Genomic DNA, 20,742 nt, shown 5'->3' on the forward strand with positions numbered 1-20,742 from the left:
TGTTTACATACTCTTTCTGCCCCTTTCTCTTTCTCTTCTTATGGGACTCCTACAATGTGTATATTGATACGTTTAACAGGGTCACACAGGTACCTTAGGCTGTGTTCACTTTTCTTCAATCTCTCTCCTTTCTGTTCCTTGGACTTGATAATGTTGATTGTCCTATCTTCAAGATCGCTGATTTTTTGCCTGCTTAAATCAGCCTTTGAATCCTCATGCTGAATTTTTCATTTCAGTTATTGTACTTTTTCAGCTCCAGATTCTTCTTGAGATTTTTATAGGTTTTCTTTTTTTTTCTTTCTTTATAATTTTTATTTTGTTACATTAGTCACCATACAGTACAACCCCAGGTTTTCATACAATGTGCCATGATTCATTACTTGCATATAACACTCAGTGCACCATGCAATACGTGCCCTCCTTACTACCCATCACCAGCCTATCCCATTCCTCCACCCCCTCCGCTCTGAAGCGCTCAGTTTGTTACCCAGAGTTCACAGTCTCTCATGATTCATTCCCCCTTCTGTTTACCCCCGCTTCATTCTTCCCTTCCTTCTCCTAGCGATCTTCCTATTTCTTATGTTTCATAAATGATTGAAACCATATGATAACTGACTTTCTCTGCTTGACTTATTTCACTTAGCATTATCTCCTCCAGTGCCGTCCATGTTGCTATAAATGTTGTGTAATCATTCTTTTTGATGGTTGAGTAATATTCCAATATATATACAGACCACATCTTCTTAATCCAGTCAACTGCTGAAGGGCATCTCGGCTCCTTCCACAATTTAGCTATTGTGGACAATCCTGCTATGAACATTAGGGTGCATATGGCCCTTCTTGTCACTACGTCTGTATCTTTGGGGTAAATACCCAGTAGCGCAATGGCTGGATCAGAGGTAGCTCAATTTTTAACTTTCTGAGGGACCTCCACACTGTTTTCCAAAGTGCCTATACCAACTTGCACTCCCACCAACAGTGTAAGAGGGATCCCCTTTCTCCACATCCTCTCCAACATTGTTGTTTCCTGCCTTGTCCATTTTTGCCATTCTAACTGCTGTAAGGTGGTATTTCAAGGTGGTTTTGATTTGAATTTCCCTGATGGCTAATGATATTGAACAATTTTTCATAGGTCTGTCAGCCATTTGTATGTCTTCATTGGAAAAGTATGTTCATATCTTCTACCCATTTTTTATTTGTTTCCCGTCTTGAGTTTGAGAAGTTCTTTGTAGACCTTGGATACTAGTCTTTTATCTGTAGTGTCACTTGCAAATATCTTCTCCCATTACATGGGCTGCCTCTTCATTTTTTTGACTGTTTCCTTGGCTGTGCAGAAGCTTTTTTATCTTGATGAAGTCCCACGAGTTCATTTTTTCCTTTGTTAACCTTGCCTTTGGAGATGTGTCATGAAAAAGGTTACTGTGGCCGATGTCAAAGAGGTGGCAGCCTATGTTCTCCTCTAGGATTTTGATGGATTCCTGTCTCACATCGAGGTCTTTCATCCATTTGGAGTTTATCTTTGTGTATGGTGTGAGAGACTGGTCAAGTTTCATTCTTTTGCATGTAGCTGTCCAATTTTCCCAGCACCATTTATTGAAGAGACTGTCTTTTTTCCACTGGATGTTTCTTCCTGCTTTGTCAAAGATTAGTTCCCCAAGATCCAAGAGTCCATTTCTGGGTTCTCTGTTCTGTTCCATTGGTCTATGTGTCTTTGTGCCAGTACCATGCTGTCTTTGTGATCACAGTTTTGTAGTATAGCTTGAAATCTAGCAACATGATGCCCCCAGCTTTGTTTTTCCTTTTCAACAATTCCTTGGCAATTTGGGGCCTTTTCTGGTTCCACACAAAGTTAAGGGCTGTTTGTTCCAGTTCCTTGAAAAATGTCATTGGTATGTTGATCGGGATGGCACTGAAAGTGAAGATTGCTCTGGGTAGCATAGACATTTTAACTATGTTTATTCCTCCGATCCATCAGCATGGAACATTTTTCCATCTTCTTCAATGTCTTTCAAGAGTGATTTGTAGTTTCTAGAATATAGATCCTTTACGTCTTTGGTTAAGTTACTTCCAAGGTAACGTCTGGTTTTTGGTGCTATTGTAAATGGGATGGATTCCCTAATTTCTCTTTCTTCAGTCTCATTGTTTGTGTATAGAAATGCAACTGATTTCTGAGCTTTGATTTTGTATCCCGCCACATTACTGAATTGCTTTATAACTTCTAGTAGTTTAGGGGTGGATTCTTTTGGGTTTTCTATATAGAGTATCATGTCATCTGTGAAGAGAGACAGTTTGACTTCTTCTTTGCCAATTTGGATACCTTTTATCCCTTTTTGTTGTCTGATTGCTGTTGCAAGGACTTCTAGTACTCTGTTGAATAATAATGGCAAGACTGGGCATCCTTGTCGTGTTCCTGATCTTAAGGGAAAGGGTTCCACCTTTTCCCCATTGAGAATGATATTTGCTGTAGGCTTTTCATAGATGGTTTTTATGAAACTGAGGAATGTACCCTCTATCCCTACACTCTGAAGGGTTTTAATCAGGAAAGGATGCTGTATTTTGTCAAATGCTTTTTCTGCATCAATTGAGAGGATCATATGGTTCTTGACTCTTTTCTTGTTGATATAATCTATCACACAGATCGATTTGCAAATGTTGAACCAGCCTTGCATTCCAGGGATGACTCCCACTTGGTCGTGATGGATAATACTTTTAATATACTGTTTGATCCTATTAGCTAGGATCTTCTTGAGAATTTTGACGTCCATATTCATCAGGGATATTGGTCTGTAATTTCCTTTTTGATGGGCTCTTTTGCCTGGTTTGGGGATCAAGGTAATACCAGCCTCACAGAATGATTTTGGTACTTTTCCTTCTGTTTCTATTTTTAAAAACAGCTTCAGGACAATAGGTATTATTTCTTCTTTGAATGTTTGGTAGAATTCCCCAGGGAATCCATCAGGCCCTGGACTCTTGTTTTTGGGGTGGTTTTTGATCAATGCTTCAATCTCTTCATAATTAATCAGTCTGTTTAAATAATCAATTTCTTCCTGTTTCAGTCTTGGTAGTTTATAGGTTTCCACAAAGGCATCCATTTCTTCCAGGTTGTTTATTGGCATAAAGCTGTTGATAAAAGTTTCTAATGATCCTTCCTATTTCATTGGTGTTGGTTGTGACCTCTCCCCTTTCATTCATGATTTTATTAATTTGGGTCCTTTCTCTATTCTTTTGAATAAGTCTTGCCAGTGGCTTATCGATCTTATTTATTCTTTCAAAGAACCAGCTTCTGGTTCTGTTGATCTGCTCTACTGTGCTCCTAGTTTCTAATTCAATTGATCTCTGCTCTAATCTTGATCACCTGCCTTCTCGTGTGTGGGTTCGGCCTGTTCTTCTGTTCCAGCTCCAGCTTCTTGAGGTGAGAATATAAAAACTGCATTTTAGATTTTTCTATTCTTTAGAGTGAGGCTTGGATGGCTATGCATTTTCCCCTTAGTACCGCCTCTGCAGTGTCCCATAGATTTTGGACTGATGTGTTTTCATTTTCATTGGTCTCCAAAAATTGTTTAAACTGATTTTTAATTTCCTGGCTTACCCAATCATTTTTGAGTAGGATGGTTCTTAGTTTCCAAATGTTTGAGTTTCTTCCAAATTTTTCTTGTGATTGAGTTCCAGTTTCAAAGCACTGTGTTCTGAGAATATGCAGGGAATAATCTCAGACTTTTGGTTTCAGTTGAGACCTGTTTTGTGACCCAGTATATGGTCTATTCTGGAGAAAGTTCCATGTGCACTCGAAAAGAATGAGTATTCTGTTATTCTGGGGTGTAGTGTTCTATATGTATATCTATGAGGTCATCTAGTCCAGTATGTCATTCAAAGCTCTTGTTTTTTTGTTGATTTTCTTCTTAGGTGTTCTGTCTATTGCTGAGAGCAGAGTGTTGAGGTCCCCTACTATTAACGTATTATTATCTATATGTCTCATTATTCTGGTTAAGAGTTGGCTTGTGTATCTAGCTGCTCTCCTGTTGGGGGCATAGATATTTATAATTGTCATATCCACTTGTTGGATACATCCTTTAATAACATAGTGTCCTTCTGTATTTCTAACAACAGTGTTTAGTTTAAAATCTAATCTGTCTGATATGAGAATTGCTACTTCAGCTTTTTTTTTGAGGTCCACTGGCATGAAAAATGGTTTTCCATCCCTTCACTTTCAGTCTCGATGGACCTTTAGGTTCAAGATGAGTCTCTTGTAGACAGCAAATGGATGGGTCATGTCTTTTCATACAATCTGCAACCCTGTGGTGTTTATGGGAACATTTAGGCCATTTACATTAAGAGCAATTATTGAGAGATATGATTTTAATGATGTCATGTTGTCTGTGAAGTCTTTGTTTCTATAGTTTGTAAATTTCTGTTCTGTATCACTCTTGAGGCCTTTTTACTTTTATAGAACCCCCCATAATATCTCATGTATGGCTGGTTTGGTGGTTAGGAATTCCTTCAGTTTCTGCTGATCCTGGAAGATCCTTATCTCCCCATCAATTCTGAATGACAGCCTTGCTGGATAAAGGATCCTTGGCTGCATCTTCTTCTCATAGAGCTTTGAAAATACCCTGCCAACCCTTCCTAGACTGCCAGGTCTCTCTAGACAGGTCTGACGGTATTCTGATATTTTTCCCTCTGTATGTGAGGATTTTCTTCCCCCTGGCCGCTTTCAATACTGTATCCTTGGATCTAATATTTACAAATTGCAATATGATGTAACATGATGTAGGTCTGCTCTCATTGACCTTGGGAGGGGTCCTCTCTGCCTCATGGACACAAATGCTTGTTTTCTTCGCCAGATTAGGAAAGTTCTCAGCTACAATTTGTTCAAATATTTCTTCTAGACCTCTCTCTTTCTCCACCCCCTCGGGGATGCCAATGATTCTGACACTGGAATATTTCATTGAGTCAGTAATCTCCTGTAATCTACATTCTTGAGATTGGGTTTTTTTTGAGCCAAGTTTCTGTTTTAACTTTCTCTTCTATGATCCCATCTTCCAATTCACTAATTCGTTCTTCTGCCTCATTTACCCTGGCCATCAAAGTGTCTAGTTTAGACTGCATTTGATTCATAACATTTTTAATTTCTGCCAGATTTGCTCTCATTTCCACCCTTAGAGATTCTATATTCTAGTTAATATTTTCGTTTATATTTTTTTCAAGTCTACACATCATCTTGACCATTGTTATTCTGAACTCCATTTCTGACAATTTGGTTATATCCATATCCATCAGTTCTGTGGCAGCGTCTCATTATCTTTTCTTTGCTGGGGGTGGATTTCTCCTTCTCGTCATTTGATGAGGAGAGGTTGCGGGGATGTCCAGAGCCCAAATTATTGACCAGGACCCAGGCAGTGTGCACTTGTTTTATAGGGACCTTAGGGATGTGGGCTTCTTGATTTTTCAGCCTGCCTTTGGGGGAGGGACCTGCTGCACTGATACTCAGGCAATCCTGTTTGGGTGAGTACCCCTGTCCCCCGCAAGGTAGAATGGGGATGGGCAAAATGTGAGCTGGTATTTCTGGGCTTTTGTTCTCTGGCAGCTGTCTCTGGTGGTTTTCTGTGGCCCTTCTGAGAGTCAGAGCAGCATAGGCCACGTCCTAGTCTCTGTCTCAGAACAGAGAGATCACAGTCCACTCTCCACTGAGCTCTCTTCGCCACTTTAACTGTTTCTGTCGGTGCTGCTAAAAACCCTGCAGCGTCCTGGGTTGTGCGCCCTACAGCTGCTCTCCCAGCCCTCACTTCCAGGGCTGGCAAGTCTCTTTCCTTTGTGCTTCTAACACCGCCAGCCACCCCCAGTTCCCGTGCACGCTCCCGAGCTCCCTGTTTCAGTGTGGTTCGGGCGTGCTCCAGAGCGCCTGTTTTCAGTCTGGGTTTGTACGCGCTCCCAAGCTCCCGCTATCAGTCAGGTTCAGTGAGCGCTCTGGAGCTCCGGTTTTCAGTCTAGTCTCGCACACGCTCCTGAGCTCTGGGTTTCAGTCTAGTTCGAGTGTGCGCTCCAGAGCTCCGGTTTTGAGATTGGACACGTGCGTGCTCCCGAGCTCCTGGCTTTAATTGGGTTCCAACGAGCACTCCGGAGCTCCGATTTTCAGTCTGGTCTCATGAGCGTTCCCAGGCTCACAGTCTCGTCTGCTCTCTCACAGGTGCTGGTCTGCGAGTCCGGCCCGCTCCCCAGTGCAGGTGGCTACCTCTTCCTGGCGCCCGAGTGCATTGGCTCCCTCCCCCTTCCATTTATCTTCTGATATCTGTGCGCAGATTCACGGTTCCCTGCTTTGTACCTCAATATTCAGTGCTGGAGATGTTCTTTTGTGGAGATCCAGATGTATCTTTCTGCGTCTCAGGCTGATTTCATGGGTGTTCAGGATGGTCCGGTAGATATCCAGCTTGACTCAGGGGACCAGCTGAGAAAGGGGTCCCCTACTCCTCCACCATCATTTCTCCTCCTTGCAGAAAGTGGTCGCTTTTCTGTTCATAGAGTTTCTGCTACTCTTTTCTTCGTTCTCCAGTTGCGTTCATAGGTATTCAGAATGGTTTGGTAGCTCTCTAGCCAAACTCCTGGGACGGGACCAACTTTAGGTCTCATGCTCCTTTGCCATCTTGGAACCAGACCTGTTTTAGGTTTTCTATCTCTTAATTGATATTTCCATTTTGTTCATACATCATTTTCTTTATTTCCTCTCTATCTTTGTTAGTACATTAAGCATCTTTAAGACAGTTGTTTTGAGGTCACTGTCTCAACTACCTGCCTTTAGATCTTTTACAGGGATAGTTTCTATTGATTTATTTTTTCCTTTGAGTGGGTGTACTTTTTCCTATTTCTTTGTATACCTTAGGACTTTTTGTTGAAAGTGGACATTTGAATCTAATAATGTGGTAACTACAGAGCTCAGATTCTCTCCCGTCCCCAGGGTTTGCCGGGTTTTTTTATTGTTTTTGTTACTGCTTTTGTTTTTTGATTGTAGTATGTTCTGTGGGGGGACCAGCCTGAAGTGTAAATTTAAGATCAGGTCTTTTGTAAGCCTATCCCTTACAGTCACTTTTTAGTTTTCCCCATATATGCATGCAGATGTTTTTGAATATCCTAGTCTCTTAAGATCTGGCTCCCAAAAGGGGAAAAAGAGAAACATGAAAGGAAGGATTTTAAAAAAAGGGTTCTAGCCCTTTAAATCCTCTGGAAGTCACTTTAGCAGGAAGGAGACGGGCTTAAAACAATGGGGAAAAGTTTGACAGTAATAGCTGCTGTCTCTTTGCACCTTTGTGATCAGAAGTAGCAATCAGCAATCTGCTATTTCCTATGACTAAGACTTGAGAGATGAATAAGTCTTTGCTATGGGGTATGGATGGAAGAAAGGCATCCGAGATAGACAGCAGGAAAAGTGGCTCTGATATTATAACAGAGCCTGGCCTGTTTAGGGAACTGCACAGAACTCAGTATGGATGGTGCATTGGCCTCAAAGGGATAACTGTTAAAAGTGAAGGATAAAGAAGTAGGGAAGATCCAGTTTCTGAAACATCCCTTCAGAAAGATTTTAAGCCAATTAACAATTTTTTTCTGTCTTACATCTACACATAAAATTTCTACATCATGCAAATATTAGTATGTAAGAGAATTATACTGTTAGGTAGATTCTAATTTTTTTAGTAACCAAAGTACCACACTTACTTTTAATCCTTTCTAAGACCTCAGAGTCACTTTAAGGCATTCAGTTTTCATACTTAAAAGTACTGAATTTACTTTCAAACTATAAGATACAATAGCATTATTGTCTGAAACACTCACATTCATGAATTTATAGTACATTCCATTGTCTCATACCTGCACGTTGTAGCAAACACAGCTCGTTGATACTTATATATTTCTTAAACACATCCATACAAACCTACAAGTAATGAAAAACATAACATTACCTTTTTATATTTCATAAAAAAGACACAAATTTCTATCCTATCTTTCTGCTTATTCTATTTTTTTAAGTGAATTTAAAGCAATGGCATAAAAAGTTGAAGTTAGGTTAACTCACAAATTTGAAATGCATATCGAATTCACTACAGAAACCTTTTAGAGATGCTCTGACAAAGAAATAGTCAAGGAAATAGAAAAGATTAGCAAGCAATTGGGGAAGTAGGAAATCCTTGAATATTTGAAATTAAAAAAACCTTATTTAAGGTCATTTAAAAAATAACATTTACTGGTGCAGATAAATACATTTACCAATAGATTAGAACAGAGAACCTACAAACAGACCCACTCATATGTAATCAGCTGATTTATATGAGAGGTGACCCTGCAGTACAGTGGGGGAAGGAATGGTCTTTTTTAAAAAGTAAATGGTGTTGGGTCACTTAGGGATCCACATGGGAAAAAATATTTATCTTGACATTTTTCTCACATCATAAACAAAAATCAATACTAGGTGGCTTAGTGTTCTAAATGCAAAGATAAAACAACAGACCTTTTAAAGAAAAATAACAAAAGATCTTGGCAAAGATTTCTTCAATAGGATACAAAAAGTTAACATAAAAAATTGACAAAATTGGACTACATAAAAATCAAGAAATCCTGTTTACCAAAAGACACTTTTAAGAGGGTGAAAGGGCAACCTGTACACTAGTAGAAGTTACCTGCTATACACATATCCAACAACGAACTTAGAATATATAAAGAATTCTTAAGATAGATAAAAAAAAGATAATCCCATAGAATATAGGCAAAATATTTAGGATTTCCCAAAAGAGGGTATCCAAATGTCCAATAATGATTTTGAAAGATGCTCAGCTTCATCAGTCATCATCAGGGAAGGTATCACTCCCCACCCACCAGACTGGCTAAAATTGAAAGGCTGATCAATACCAAGAGCTGGTAAGGCTATGAAGCAACCAGAACTCTCAGACATTGCTGGTGAGAGTGTAATTTGGCAGACCACTTCGGAAATCTGTTTGGTGGTGTCAACTAAAGTTGAATCTATGTAGATCCTATGACCCAACAATTCCAGTTTTAAGTATAACCCATCAGAAAGTGTACATATATTCACCAAAAGACATGCAGAAGAACACTGATAGCATCACTACTGTAATTACCACCCAAATGAATCAAAAGTAATATTTATCAATAAAATAAATTTTGATACACCCACACAAAGGAATATTCAATATTATACAGCAATGAGAAAGAAATGTTTGTAAATAAGTAAAAACTATAGATGGATCTCAAAAATATTTTTTTAAAGATTTTTTTAAAATTTATTTATTCGACAGAGATAGAGACAGCCAGCGAGAGAGGGAACACAAGCAGGGGGAGTGGGAGAGGAAGAAGCAGGCTCCCAGCGGAGGAGCCTGATGTGGGGCTCGATCCCAGAACGCCAGGATCACGCTCTGAGCCAAAGGCAGGCGCTTAACCGCTGTGCCACCCAGGCGCCCCTGAATCTCAAAAATATTGAGCAAAAAGCCAGAAACTAACAAAAACAGACTGTATGACTTCATTTATATAAAGCACAAAACCAGGCAAAGCTCATCTATGCTACTAGGAGTCAAAGAAAATCTGAATTAAAACATATGACTGAGATAATTATTAAAACAATCTCTACTTCAAAGACTTTACATATTTTACCTTTTCATCCCCTTGCTCAGGCACATGAGCAAACTTGCACTGTGATCGCTCACAGCCACGTAATGTATTAAAATGAAATTTGCAATATCTATGGGGTAGCATCAACCCTAGGGACTTCTGGAACACCTAGAAAATTAGATAAATTCTCTATGTTAATTGTAAAACACCACAATCAACTGAGAAAGTATTTGAAGGAACCAGAAATATTATATACCCAAAACAGTATCAAGACAAATTGTTTGCTGACTTGATTAAAATTAAAAAACTCCAATTTATATTTTCAAAAAAAATGAAAAAAATTTAAAATGATTTGTCTGAATTTCTGCAATTTCCTTCAACATAAAATATTCCAAAGTTACTACTGCTTTACTTTATATGTTTTTAAAAGTTTATAATTCCCTCCCCTTTCTCATATACCTGCCCCTTTTGCTTTTTATAATAAAAAGTTATTCTATTATAATATGCATCATATTTCAGATGCATTTATTTAGAACACAAATTTTCCATAGCTTTTCTGATTAATAGAAAGAGAAATGACAGAATCAAAGTATTTACAACAAACTTTTCCTACAAACTGCTTTAATTAAATCACTAGCTTTCTCTTTCACCACAGGTAACTATTCATCCTATATTTTCTGTTTTGGATATCCCCTCTCCATCCTACCCACCCAGCCTTCTGCTTTAAACCTCTTATATTATTTGTGAATATCCTCTGAATCACTACTCATTTTCTGCTTCTTACCACCAACTGCCATTCAAAATTTTAAAAAATGATAGGGTAATATGACCAAAATATGTGCTTTATAGGATTATGTTTTTTTTTTAAATATGGAAGACTTACCCCTACATTTTTTTCCCTCTTAAATATTTCACAAGTTTCAGGATTCTGCAGCTTTAGGAGATAATGTTTTCCTGGAAATCTGAAATCTAGAAATGATTAAGAATGACATCACACACCAACATGTTGTGGCTTCTGCCCTTCATAACAATGAAACGGATTACCACTACTATTGCTTTCGAGTTCCCCTTTGGACTACTCATACTCAGTTCACTGACTATGATGCTACAGTGTGTGCCTGTGAAATAAAAAATGACTTACATCTTAGCTGCTCCTTAGGTATTTCTAGGCCTAAATGTAAAATTTTAAACTCATTTTAAACTGAAGATACTTTCTTAAAAGCCTCATACAGCAGCACTGAACACTGTATTCAAATGACAGTCTCTATATTAAACAGACATATATGATACACAATTAAAATTTCTAAGGAAAGAAAACTGACAAACCCATTATGAAATGAACTATGTACTCCCCACAAATTCATACGTTCAAGCCCTAATCCCCAGTGTGACTTTATTTGAAAATAAGGTCTTTTTGGGGCGCCTGGGTGGCTCAGTCAGTTGAGCGTCTGCCTTTGGCTCAGGTCATGATCCCAGGGTCCTATGATCTAGCCCCACATCAGGCTCCCTGCTCAGCGGGGAGACTGCTTCTCCCTCTCCCTCTCCCTCTGCCTGCTGCTCTGTCTGCTTGTGTGTACGCATGCACGCATGCATTCTCTTTGTCAAATAAATAAATAAATAAATAAATAAATAAATAAATAAAATCTCGAAGACAGGGCCTTTCACAGAATTAAGGTTAAATGGGGTCATAAGGGGCGCCTGGGTGGCGCAGTCGTTAAGCGTCTGCCTTCGGCTCAGGGCGTGATCCCGGCGTTCTGGGATCGAGCCCCACATCAGGCTCCTTCGCTGGGAGCCTGCTTCTTCCTCTCCCACTCCCCTGCTTGTGTTCCCTCTCTCGCTGGCTGTCTCTCTCTCTCCAAATAAATAAAAATAAAATCTTTAAAAAAAATAAATAAAAAAATAAAAAATAAATGGGGTCATAAGGGTGAGACACTGATCTGATGGAATCAGTATCTTTATAAGAAGAGACATCAAGAGAGTTGCTCTCTCTCTCCATGCACATGCATCAAGGAAAGGCCATGTGAGGACTTAGCAAGAAGGCAGCCATCTGCAAGCCAGGAAGAGAGCCAGAAACTGAATCCTGCCAGAACCCTGATCTTAGACTTCTAGCTTCCATAACTGTGTGAAATAAATTTCTGTTGTTTAGGCCACCCAGTCTGTGGTATTTTGTTATGGCTGCCTGAGCTACAAATACACCAGGCATTCTACCCCTTGGTCTTTTAAAAGGAGAATTAGGACATTTAGAAATGTTTTTCTCTAAAGATAAAAAAATAAAAATGTTTATTTTAAATAATTTCATTTTTCACTTGGCAGTATTCAGATGAATCTGGAACAAGATTAAGTTTCTGCTGCATAGCTTTGCTGTAATTTTCATTATAAAAACTGTTAAGGCTTTTTAAGATAAAACACACGATCATTTGGGCGTGCTGCTGTAGTACACAACACCAGACAGCACGAAGTCAGTAACAGGAAAGTACAGAAGAATTAGGGGTGCGCTACACAAAGAAATTTTATTGTTTCTAAATTCATTCTTCAGTCTTGCTTATTTTGTTCAAAGCATTATGGATTATCAAAAAAACTGACACAAATTCTAAAATAATTATAAAATTCCAAAATACTCAACTAAAATATGAATATTTTAGGTATAGCCTATAATTTATCTGTACTACTGCTATCACATAAATACAGAAATTTAAGAAACTGTTCCATCAAAAGTTCTAAGTAAAGGTATACAAACTTTCTAATCTTAACATATTCTAGGCTTGTTTTGATTTTTCTAATCTTTTTTGTTTTTGGCAAAAAAAAAATCTCTTATCCAGTTTCTATATTATCAAAATATAGAATTTTATTAAGAAAACAGTACCATTCATCCAGGGCTTCAGTAACATGTCTTCTTGATGACCACTTAAATTCAAAGGCGGCACTGACAAGCCCAGAGGTTTTGGGGCCAGTACTGCTAAGTGACATTCACCAACCATAATCTCTGCATTTTTAGACTCTTCACTGTGTGAGCAGAAAAGCCAAAAGCAGAATTTAAGTTTATTCTAAGAACATTAAAGTAATAAGAATCAAATAAGTGGAAACACAAACTAACACACTACGTATATGCTATGCACCATGCTGTGTATTGTTACCATACTATGATTCTTCAGTATTTTCAATAAGTGTTCTTGCCTTCTTAAATAGAAAACCAATGCTTGTTAAATGGCTGGGGTACAGGTAGGAGTAAGGTAGTTGGGTTAAAACTAGAGCAGAATATTTTTGATCATGTCAGACAAAATGTCTGAGGAGGAACTGAGCTAGCATTCTAATCCAGAAAAGATCAGCCAATTATTCTATTGATAGTACGATGAAATAAATGAATTATAAATTATTCTTCGGGACAAGTATATTTAATAAATTTATACATGTACTTGAGAGCTTCCTTTGGGAAGAAGGTATAAAAAATGTACTGTTCTTGGTTGCTTAAACAGCTTCAACTATATTTTAATATGTGAGATCCTATATACCCAATTTTAGAAAAACTTAGAGTTTTCTTGAATTTCACTTATCTAGAAAAAGAAATAAGCAAGGGGGAGAGTGGGAAGTATCTCAAAGCTGACTGATAGATATAATTGAATTTAGTTTTTAGGAGAAAAATCACTGATACTATAATATTTTACCTTAAAAACAATTCTAATAAGCTTTTTCAGCTGGGGTTCCCTGGGCCAGAGGAGAATAAAAATAGTAAGAAAGAAGAGGGTCCCACACTCCTAACAGTTCAAACTTAGTAGCACTGACAGAGCTTAAAAATTACACAGGGGATGCACAGGTGTCCATTCAGTCAAGCAGTGAAGTGTCTGCCTTTGGCTCAAGTCATGATCCCAGGGTCCTGGAATCAAGCCCTGCATCAGGCTTCCCTGCTCAGTGGGGAGTCTACTTCTCCCTCTGCCCCTACCCCTGCTTATGCGCATGCTCTCTCAAATAAATAAAATCTTAAAAAAAAATTACACAGAAAATAAAGATATTCATTTCTCTTTCTAACTTGGGACATCATTAATATGTGCAATCAACATAACCTTCCTCAAAACAAAAGTAATAATACAGAACAAATAAGAATTATGGAATTTTACAGAGGGAAGAGATTAGTAAAATTCTTTTGTTTTTGATTGGATGACTGAAGCTTGGGGTAATGCAGTGACTTGTCCAATGTCACACTCCTGGTCATTATGGTAGAGCCAAACTGATGATAAAACTCTTGAGGCTGCAATGACACTATTTGATTTGTAAGCAAAATGCTTTCAATAGAAAAAAAAAGTTAACTTTTATCATTTTTTCCCTTTTAAAATTTCAAATGGTCATGGATCAAACTGGGTTTCTGTGCCAATCTAATTCTTACCTAGGCTCTTCCTTCGTACTTCTCAAACTTGAGAACGTATTAGGATCAGCTAGTGGCCTTGTGGAACACAGACTGATGGGCCTCATCTCCAGAATTTTTGATTCAGCAGGTCACGGACAGGACCAAATAATCTGTATTTGTGACATGTTCCCACTTGATGCTACTGCTACAAGGATCACACTTTGAAAACTACTGCCTCAATGTAAAAGGACTTGAACACATTTGTCACCTGATCTGAGTATACCTTGCCTCATCAGCAAAATGGGGGTGCAGGAAGGATCAGGTGATCTCCAAGGTGTCCTCCAACTCTAAGCTTGGTATTTGCATATGTTCTAGTGAGTGTACTGTAACTCTTAGTACTAATTACCACAACCACATCAGATACCTGCAAACTGCAATAGTCAGCTGATTTATATCATTTTACCTTCATAAAAGTCATGTACACATTCTTTTTTCTTTTATCACTATTCCTTATTCCTTCCTCAAAAAAATATTTTAATGGCTCAAAAATATTTGTCACAGCTTTAAGGTAACTGAAAGCATCCCTGACATCTGGGTATATCTGATATACCAATTAATAATATCCATGTATGGCTTAAGGCATAGTAGCCCAAGTACATAGAGCAGAGAATAAAAAACACACTCAAAACACAAATTATATGACTATTTTTAAATTACATAATTAAAAATGGTACAGACCTTTTGCAAACTTCAAAAATATTTTCTTTTTCTTCTTTAATAGTCACCTTTTCTGCAAATCTATACTGTAAAGAGATTATGGTTAAAAAGTCAAAGTGAATATTTCTGTATTCCATATTAAGCTACGAGGCTTACCAGATTATTTAGAATGTATTAGATGTTCATTAAACCACTAGCATAATGGCCAACTGACAATTCTGTATTATTTGAAATAATATTGACTTAAAAATTCCACTGTTAAGAGAAAAATTAATAGAAATCATAAATTTTCTCAGCTTTTGACATCGCCTTTAGTTAAGCCAACATTTAAAATTATTATGAACAACTAAAGTTATATTTGTTTTCATTCAGATAAAAAGCTTTAAGTAATTTTTATTTTCAGACAGTATTTATGAACATTTATTTTTCTCATTAAAAGTATTTATATGTATTTCATATATCACTATACTCGAAACATTTAACATTAGTGTTCTGGAATTGTGACTTTCTAATTATAAGGAAGTTATACATGCATAAATATTAAACTTTTGAAAAAACAGGCCGGCATCAAGAAAATAAACCCCCAAATCACCTATCATTTGAGCAGAGATAATCATTTAATATCTTATTTTACATCTCTCTAGTCTTTTTTTTTTTCTATTTTTATTTTTTAAAAAAATTTTATTTATTTATTTAACAGAGAAAGACAGCCAGCAAGAGAGGGAACATAGGCAGGGGTAGTGCTAGAGGAAGAAGCAGGCTCCCAGTGGAGGAGCCTGATGTGGGGCTCAATCCCAGGACTCTGGGATCACGCCCTGAGCCGAAGGCAGACGCTTAACGACTGACCCACCCAGGCACCCCCTCTCTAGTCTTTTTAATTTTGAAAAACTTAATTTTTTAATTATTAAAATTTTTTTCCAGTCTCATTAAGAATTGATATATATTACTGTATAAGTTTAAGGCATACAGCATGATGGCTGGATTTACATATATTGTAAAATCATTACAGTAGATTCAGCTAACACCCATCTTTTCATGGAAATATGGCAAAAAGAAAGAACAAGAGAAAAAAAATTTTCTCCTTATGATGAGAACTCTGAAAATGTACTCTCTTAACAACTATCTTTTTTTTTTTTTTTTTTTTGAGAGAGAGAGAGAGAGCGTGGGCACACGCACATGCAGGCATGGAAGGAGGGGCAGATGGAGAAGAGAGAGAATTTTAACCAGGCTTCATACACAGCATGGAGCTCAACTCTGGGCTCAATCTGACAACCCAGAGATCATGACCTGAGCTGAAATCAAGAGTCAGATGCTTAACCGACTGAATCACCCAGGCACCCCAACAACTATTCTTTTTTAAAGTACATAAGCATATATTAAAATAATGATACACACTGCATATACTATTAATCCTTGCAAAGAAAATTATAAAAATCAACAGAGAAACATAAAACATTCATAAATACAAAAATATGTCATGTTCCCGAATGAGACTATTAAAGGTAAAGATGTTAATTCTCCCCAAATTAATTTATACATTTTAAAAACCACTTTATTATGTGAATTTAAAAGCACTCTTAGGAGAACAGCCAAAAATTATTTTAAATTTATACTACACCTTCGTGTCTTTTAAAGCAAGCCTTCCTTGTTTTATTTTTATTTTACTTGCTATTTTTATTTTTCAAATAGTTGACAGTATGGTATTAGTACAAGGACCCGTGCAATCAATGAAACAAAAGAAAAGGAATAGTTCCATACATAAAAATGTGAGAATATTAAAGATAGCATTTGAAATTTGGGAGGAAATGATTCAATACATGGCAGTAGAAAAACAGGCTAGTTAACTGGGTAGAAAACAACTTTGGTACCAACTCACCATATGTCAAAATACTTTTTAGGTTCATTAAAGATTTAAATATAAAAAATAAATGTCAAAAGTAGCAAAAATAAAATAAAGGTGGGTATTTTTATAATTTGGAGGGTGGAAAAAGCCTAAGCATGACACCAAAAGCAGAAATAAAAAATTATGATATCAACAGGTACGAATATAAATATTTTAGATATTTTCTTTTTTTAATAATATTTATTATATTATGTTAGTCACCATACAGTACATCCCTAGTTTTTGATGTAAAGTTCCATGATTCATTACTTGCGTATAACACCCAGTGCACCGTGCCCTCCTTAATACCCATCACCAGCCTATCCCATTCCCCCACCCCTCTCCCCTCTGAAGCCCTCAGTTTGTTTATACTAGGAGAATACAAAAACCATCCATCAAAAAAATTTTTAAAGGGTACACTGTCTCTACATTCTTTCTCCCAAGATAAATTTTAGATTCAGATAGATGAAAATTCAAACGTAATAAAAAACAGAAAATAACACCAGGAGAAAATACAGGAGGAAATTTTAAATCCTGAAATGGGGAAGGGCTTCTCTAAATATGACTCATAACTCAAATACCATAACAGAAAACTAACAGATTGACTAAAAATAAAAACCTCCTTCAAGGTAAAATAAAACTCCTAAATCAAGTCAGATTACAGAGAAGAAAATAGGAGAAAGTGAGGGAACATATGACAAAGAATACATTTTTTGTTTATGTGCTTTTGTTTTGCACTTTCAAGTTTTCATTTAAATTCCAGTTAGTTAACATATGGTGTAATGCTAATTTCAGGTGTAGAATTTTGTGATTCATCAATTACATAAAACACCCAAAGCTCATCACAAGTGCCCTTCTTAATAGCCTTCACCCATTTAACCCATACCTCTGCCCATCTCCCCTCCATCAACCCTGTTTGTTCTCTATAGTTAAGAGTCTGTTTATGGTTTGCCTCTCTTTTTTCTCCCATGTTCATCTGTTTTGTTTCTTAAATTCTACACATAAGTGAAATCATATGGTATTTGTCTTTCTCTGACTTATTTCACTTAGCATAATATTCTCTAGCTCCACCCATGTTGTTGCAAACAGCAAGAATTCATTAATTTTTATGGTTGAGTAATATTCTGTTATATATATAATACATCTTCTTTATCCATTTATCAGTTGGTGGACATTTGGGCTCTTCCCATAATTTGGCTACTGTTGATAATGTTGCTATAAACACAGGGGTGGACATATCCCTTCAAACCAGTAGATTTGTATCCTTTGGGTAAATACCTAGTAGTACAATTGCTAAATCATAGGGCAGTTCTATTTTTAACTTTTTGAGGAACCTCCATACTGTTTTCCAGAGTGACTGCACCAGCCTGCATTCCCACCAACAGTGTAAGAGGGTTCCCTTTTCTCTGCATCCTCGCCAACATCTGTTGGTCTTGGTTGTTAATTTTAGTCATTCTGACAGGTGTGAGATGATATCTCATTGCAGTTTTCATTTGTATTTCCCTGACAATGAGTGATGGAAGAATATGTTTAATACATGAAAAGTTCCTACAAGTAAAAAAAAGATCAAAATCTCAGAAGAAAAATGGGCAAAAAACATAAAAAGAAAGTTAAAAAAGCATAAATGGCCTTTCAACATACTAAAAGATGCTTAGTCTCATAAGAGAAAAGCAAATTAAAACTAAAAGTCATTTGTAAAAATAGACAGATGGGACAAAAATTTTAATACTGAGTTGGTTAGTGTATGGGGAGAAAACTGGCATTCTTACCCAATGTTGTTGGAAGTATAAACCACAGCCATCTTTATGTAGGCCAATCTGACAATTCTACTTCTAAGAATTAATCCAAAAATTCTTGCACATATACAAAATGCCTTATGTTCAAGGATACATTATGCAGCAATATTTAAATAGCAAAAAATGGGAACAAACCAAGTGTCCACCAACAGTGGAACTTGTTGAATAGAGTATATTCATGCAGTAGATAATTATACAATTATAAAAACAAGGCATGATTACATACATTGAAAAGAAACACTCCATTATATATTAAGTTTAAAAAGCAAGATAAAGAATGGTATGTTACCATTTGTATAAAATGCTACCATTTGTATAAAATTAAAAAGAATATACAATAGGTCCACTTTGAGAAATGGCAGAGTATGTCTCATTGGGCTAATCCTCCTGCAGGTAAAAACTATAATCCCTAGATAAAATATTTAAAAAATCTCTGCCTGAAAACACTAGAAATATATGAAAAGCTGGCAGAATCTGGAGGGAAGTCTATACTTGGAAAGAAGGAATAGCACTGGCTAACTCTTCTGCTTTTAGCTTTATTCCTGAAGGCAGGTCCTAGTTGGAACTGCTTGAGAAGGCCAAAAATTTGCCTTACTGAAACAACAAGCCAGAAGGCTAAGTTTAGGATAAAGTCAGTTAGGATAAAGTCCCAGTTGGGAAGTAAGGCTGGGAATCCAGGAAAGGAGAGAGCCTAAGAGAGGAAACCCTGAAATCTGCTTATAAACTTCATCCAGATTTCTTGCTGACCACTGAACTATATTTTTGTAAGGTAGACTCCAAACAGCCCAGCTAAAGCTAAAAGAACTGAACAAATATTTAAACTGTCTGCTACTGCAGAAGAGTATCTGGAGGCTAAGTTCACCTAAGTTACAATCTTATCCTGCAATTACCATACAGCCAGCAACTGCAGACGTGGGCATTTATTCGAGAAGTTAAAAATTAAGTTCACCAGATACTGGTACACGAATGTTTATAGTAGCTTTTTTTGTAATTGCCCAAAACTGTAAACAATGCAGATGTCCAGCAATGAGTGAAGATCTTTCAAATAAACTGTGGTAACCCATCCCATGGAGTATTGCTAAGAAATAAAAATGAATGAACTATTGATGCGTGCAACAAACTTGATGACTATCCAGAAGATTATGCTGGGAAAAAAAATCTGAAGAGGTTACACTCTCAATGATTCCATTTATGTAACATTCTTGAAATGACAAAATTATAGAAATGGAGAACAGATTAATGATTGGCAAGGGTTAAGGAATGGTTAGGGGTAGCCAGGAAGAAAGGAGGCATGGCTATAAGGGCAACAAGAGGAATTGTTGCTGTGATGGAAATGTTCTGTATCTCTAACTGTATTAATGTCAATATCCTGGTTGTGATATTGTACTACAGTTTTGCAATGTTACCATTGGGGGAAACTGGGTAAAGGGTACATGAGATCTGTTACTTCTTACCACTGCATGTGAATCTTTTTTTTTAATAATAATTTTTCTATTATATTTTGTTCATCACTCTATAACCATTTCCAAGTTAAAAGAATGTGGGATGCTGCTAAGGCAGTATTCATGGATAAATTTATAACACTAAATTGTCTTAAAAAGAGTAAGTTTTAAATCAATGACCTTAGCTGCAACCTTAAGAAACTACAGGAAGATGGGAAAAATCCAAAGAAAGCAGAAAAAAGGAGAAAATAATGACCAGAAGTCAGTGAAATAGAAAACAGAACAACAGAGAAAAAAAAATCAGTCAATAAAACCAAAGCTGGTTCTTTTATAATAGTAACAAAATTAATAATCTCCTAGCCAACCTTCAGCAAATCCACATCTGTTTCAAAATACCAAAATTACAGGGGCACCTGGGTGGCTCAGTCGTTAAGCGTCTGCCTTCGACTCGGGTCATGATCCCAGGGTCCTTGGATCGAGCCCCACATCGGGCTCTCTGCTCAGCAGGAAGCGTGCTTCTCCCTCTCCCACTCCCCCTGCTTGTGTTCCCTCTCTTGCTGTGTCTCTCTCTGTCAAATACATAAAATATTAAAAAAAACCACCAAAATTACAGAGATGGAAAACAGATTAACGTTTGCTAAGATTAGGAATGTTAGATGTAGGGGGAAAGGTGTAACCAAGGAATAACATAAGGGAGATCTTTGTAGTGTTGGAATAATTCTTTATCTTGATTGGAGTAGTGACTACAAAAATCTGCCCACTTAATAAAATACACAGAAGTACATATACTCACATCTAATATCTGATTCCTGTTTCTGATATTGTACTTAAAGATGTAATCACTGGGAAAACTAGCTGAAGGGTACTTACATCCTCTCTATACTACTTTTGCAATTTCCTGTGGATCTACAATTATTTCAAAATAAAAACTTTAAAAAAAGTATACTAGCATTTTAACTC

The 20,742-nt window shown here is 36.9% G+C and overlaps 1 protein-coding gene across 6 annotated transcripts in view; it reads right to left on the bottom strand.

Annotated features, from left to right (window-relative positions):
• Positions 1–20,742, bottom strand: part of TOPAZ1 (testis and ovary specific TOPAZ 1) — a 130,549-nt gene that overhangs the window by 69,826 nt on the left and 39,981 nt on the right. For all 6 annotated transcript variants that reach the window (XM_045798364.2, XM_045798362.2, XM_045798366.2 and 3 more), the window contains 5 exons: positions 14,684–14,748; positions 12,470–12,609; positions 10,490–10,575; positions 9,649–9,774; positions 7,858–7,921 (listed from right to left, as the gene is read on the bottom strand). In XM_045798364.2, coding sequence (XP_045654320.1) covers positions 7,858–7,921; positions 9,649–9,774; positions 10,490–10,575; positions 12,470–12,609; positions 14,684–14,748 — 481 coding nt within the window. The remainder of the gene's footprint in view (positions 1–7,857; positions 7,922–9,648; positions 9,775–10,489; positions 10,576–12,469; positions 12,610–14,683; positions 14,749–20,742) is intronic.

This window comes from Ursus americanus, chromosome 20 (genome assembly GCF_024610735.1).
Source record: "Ursus americanus isolate L20-20 chromosome 20, mUrsAme1.1.p, whole genome shotgun sequence".
Taxonomy (NCBI): Eukaryota; Metazoa; Chordata; class Mammalia; order Carnivora; family Ursidae; genus Ursus; species Ursus americanus.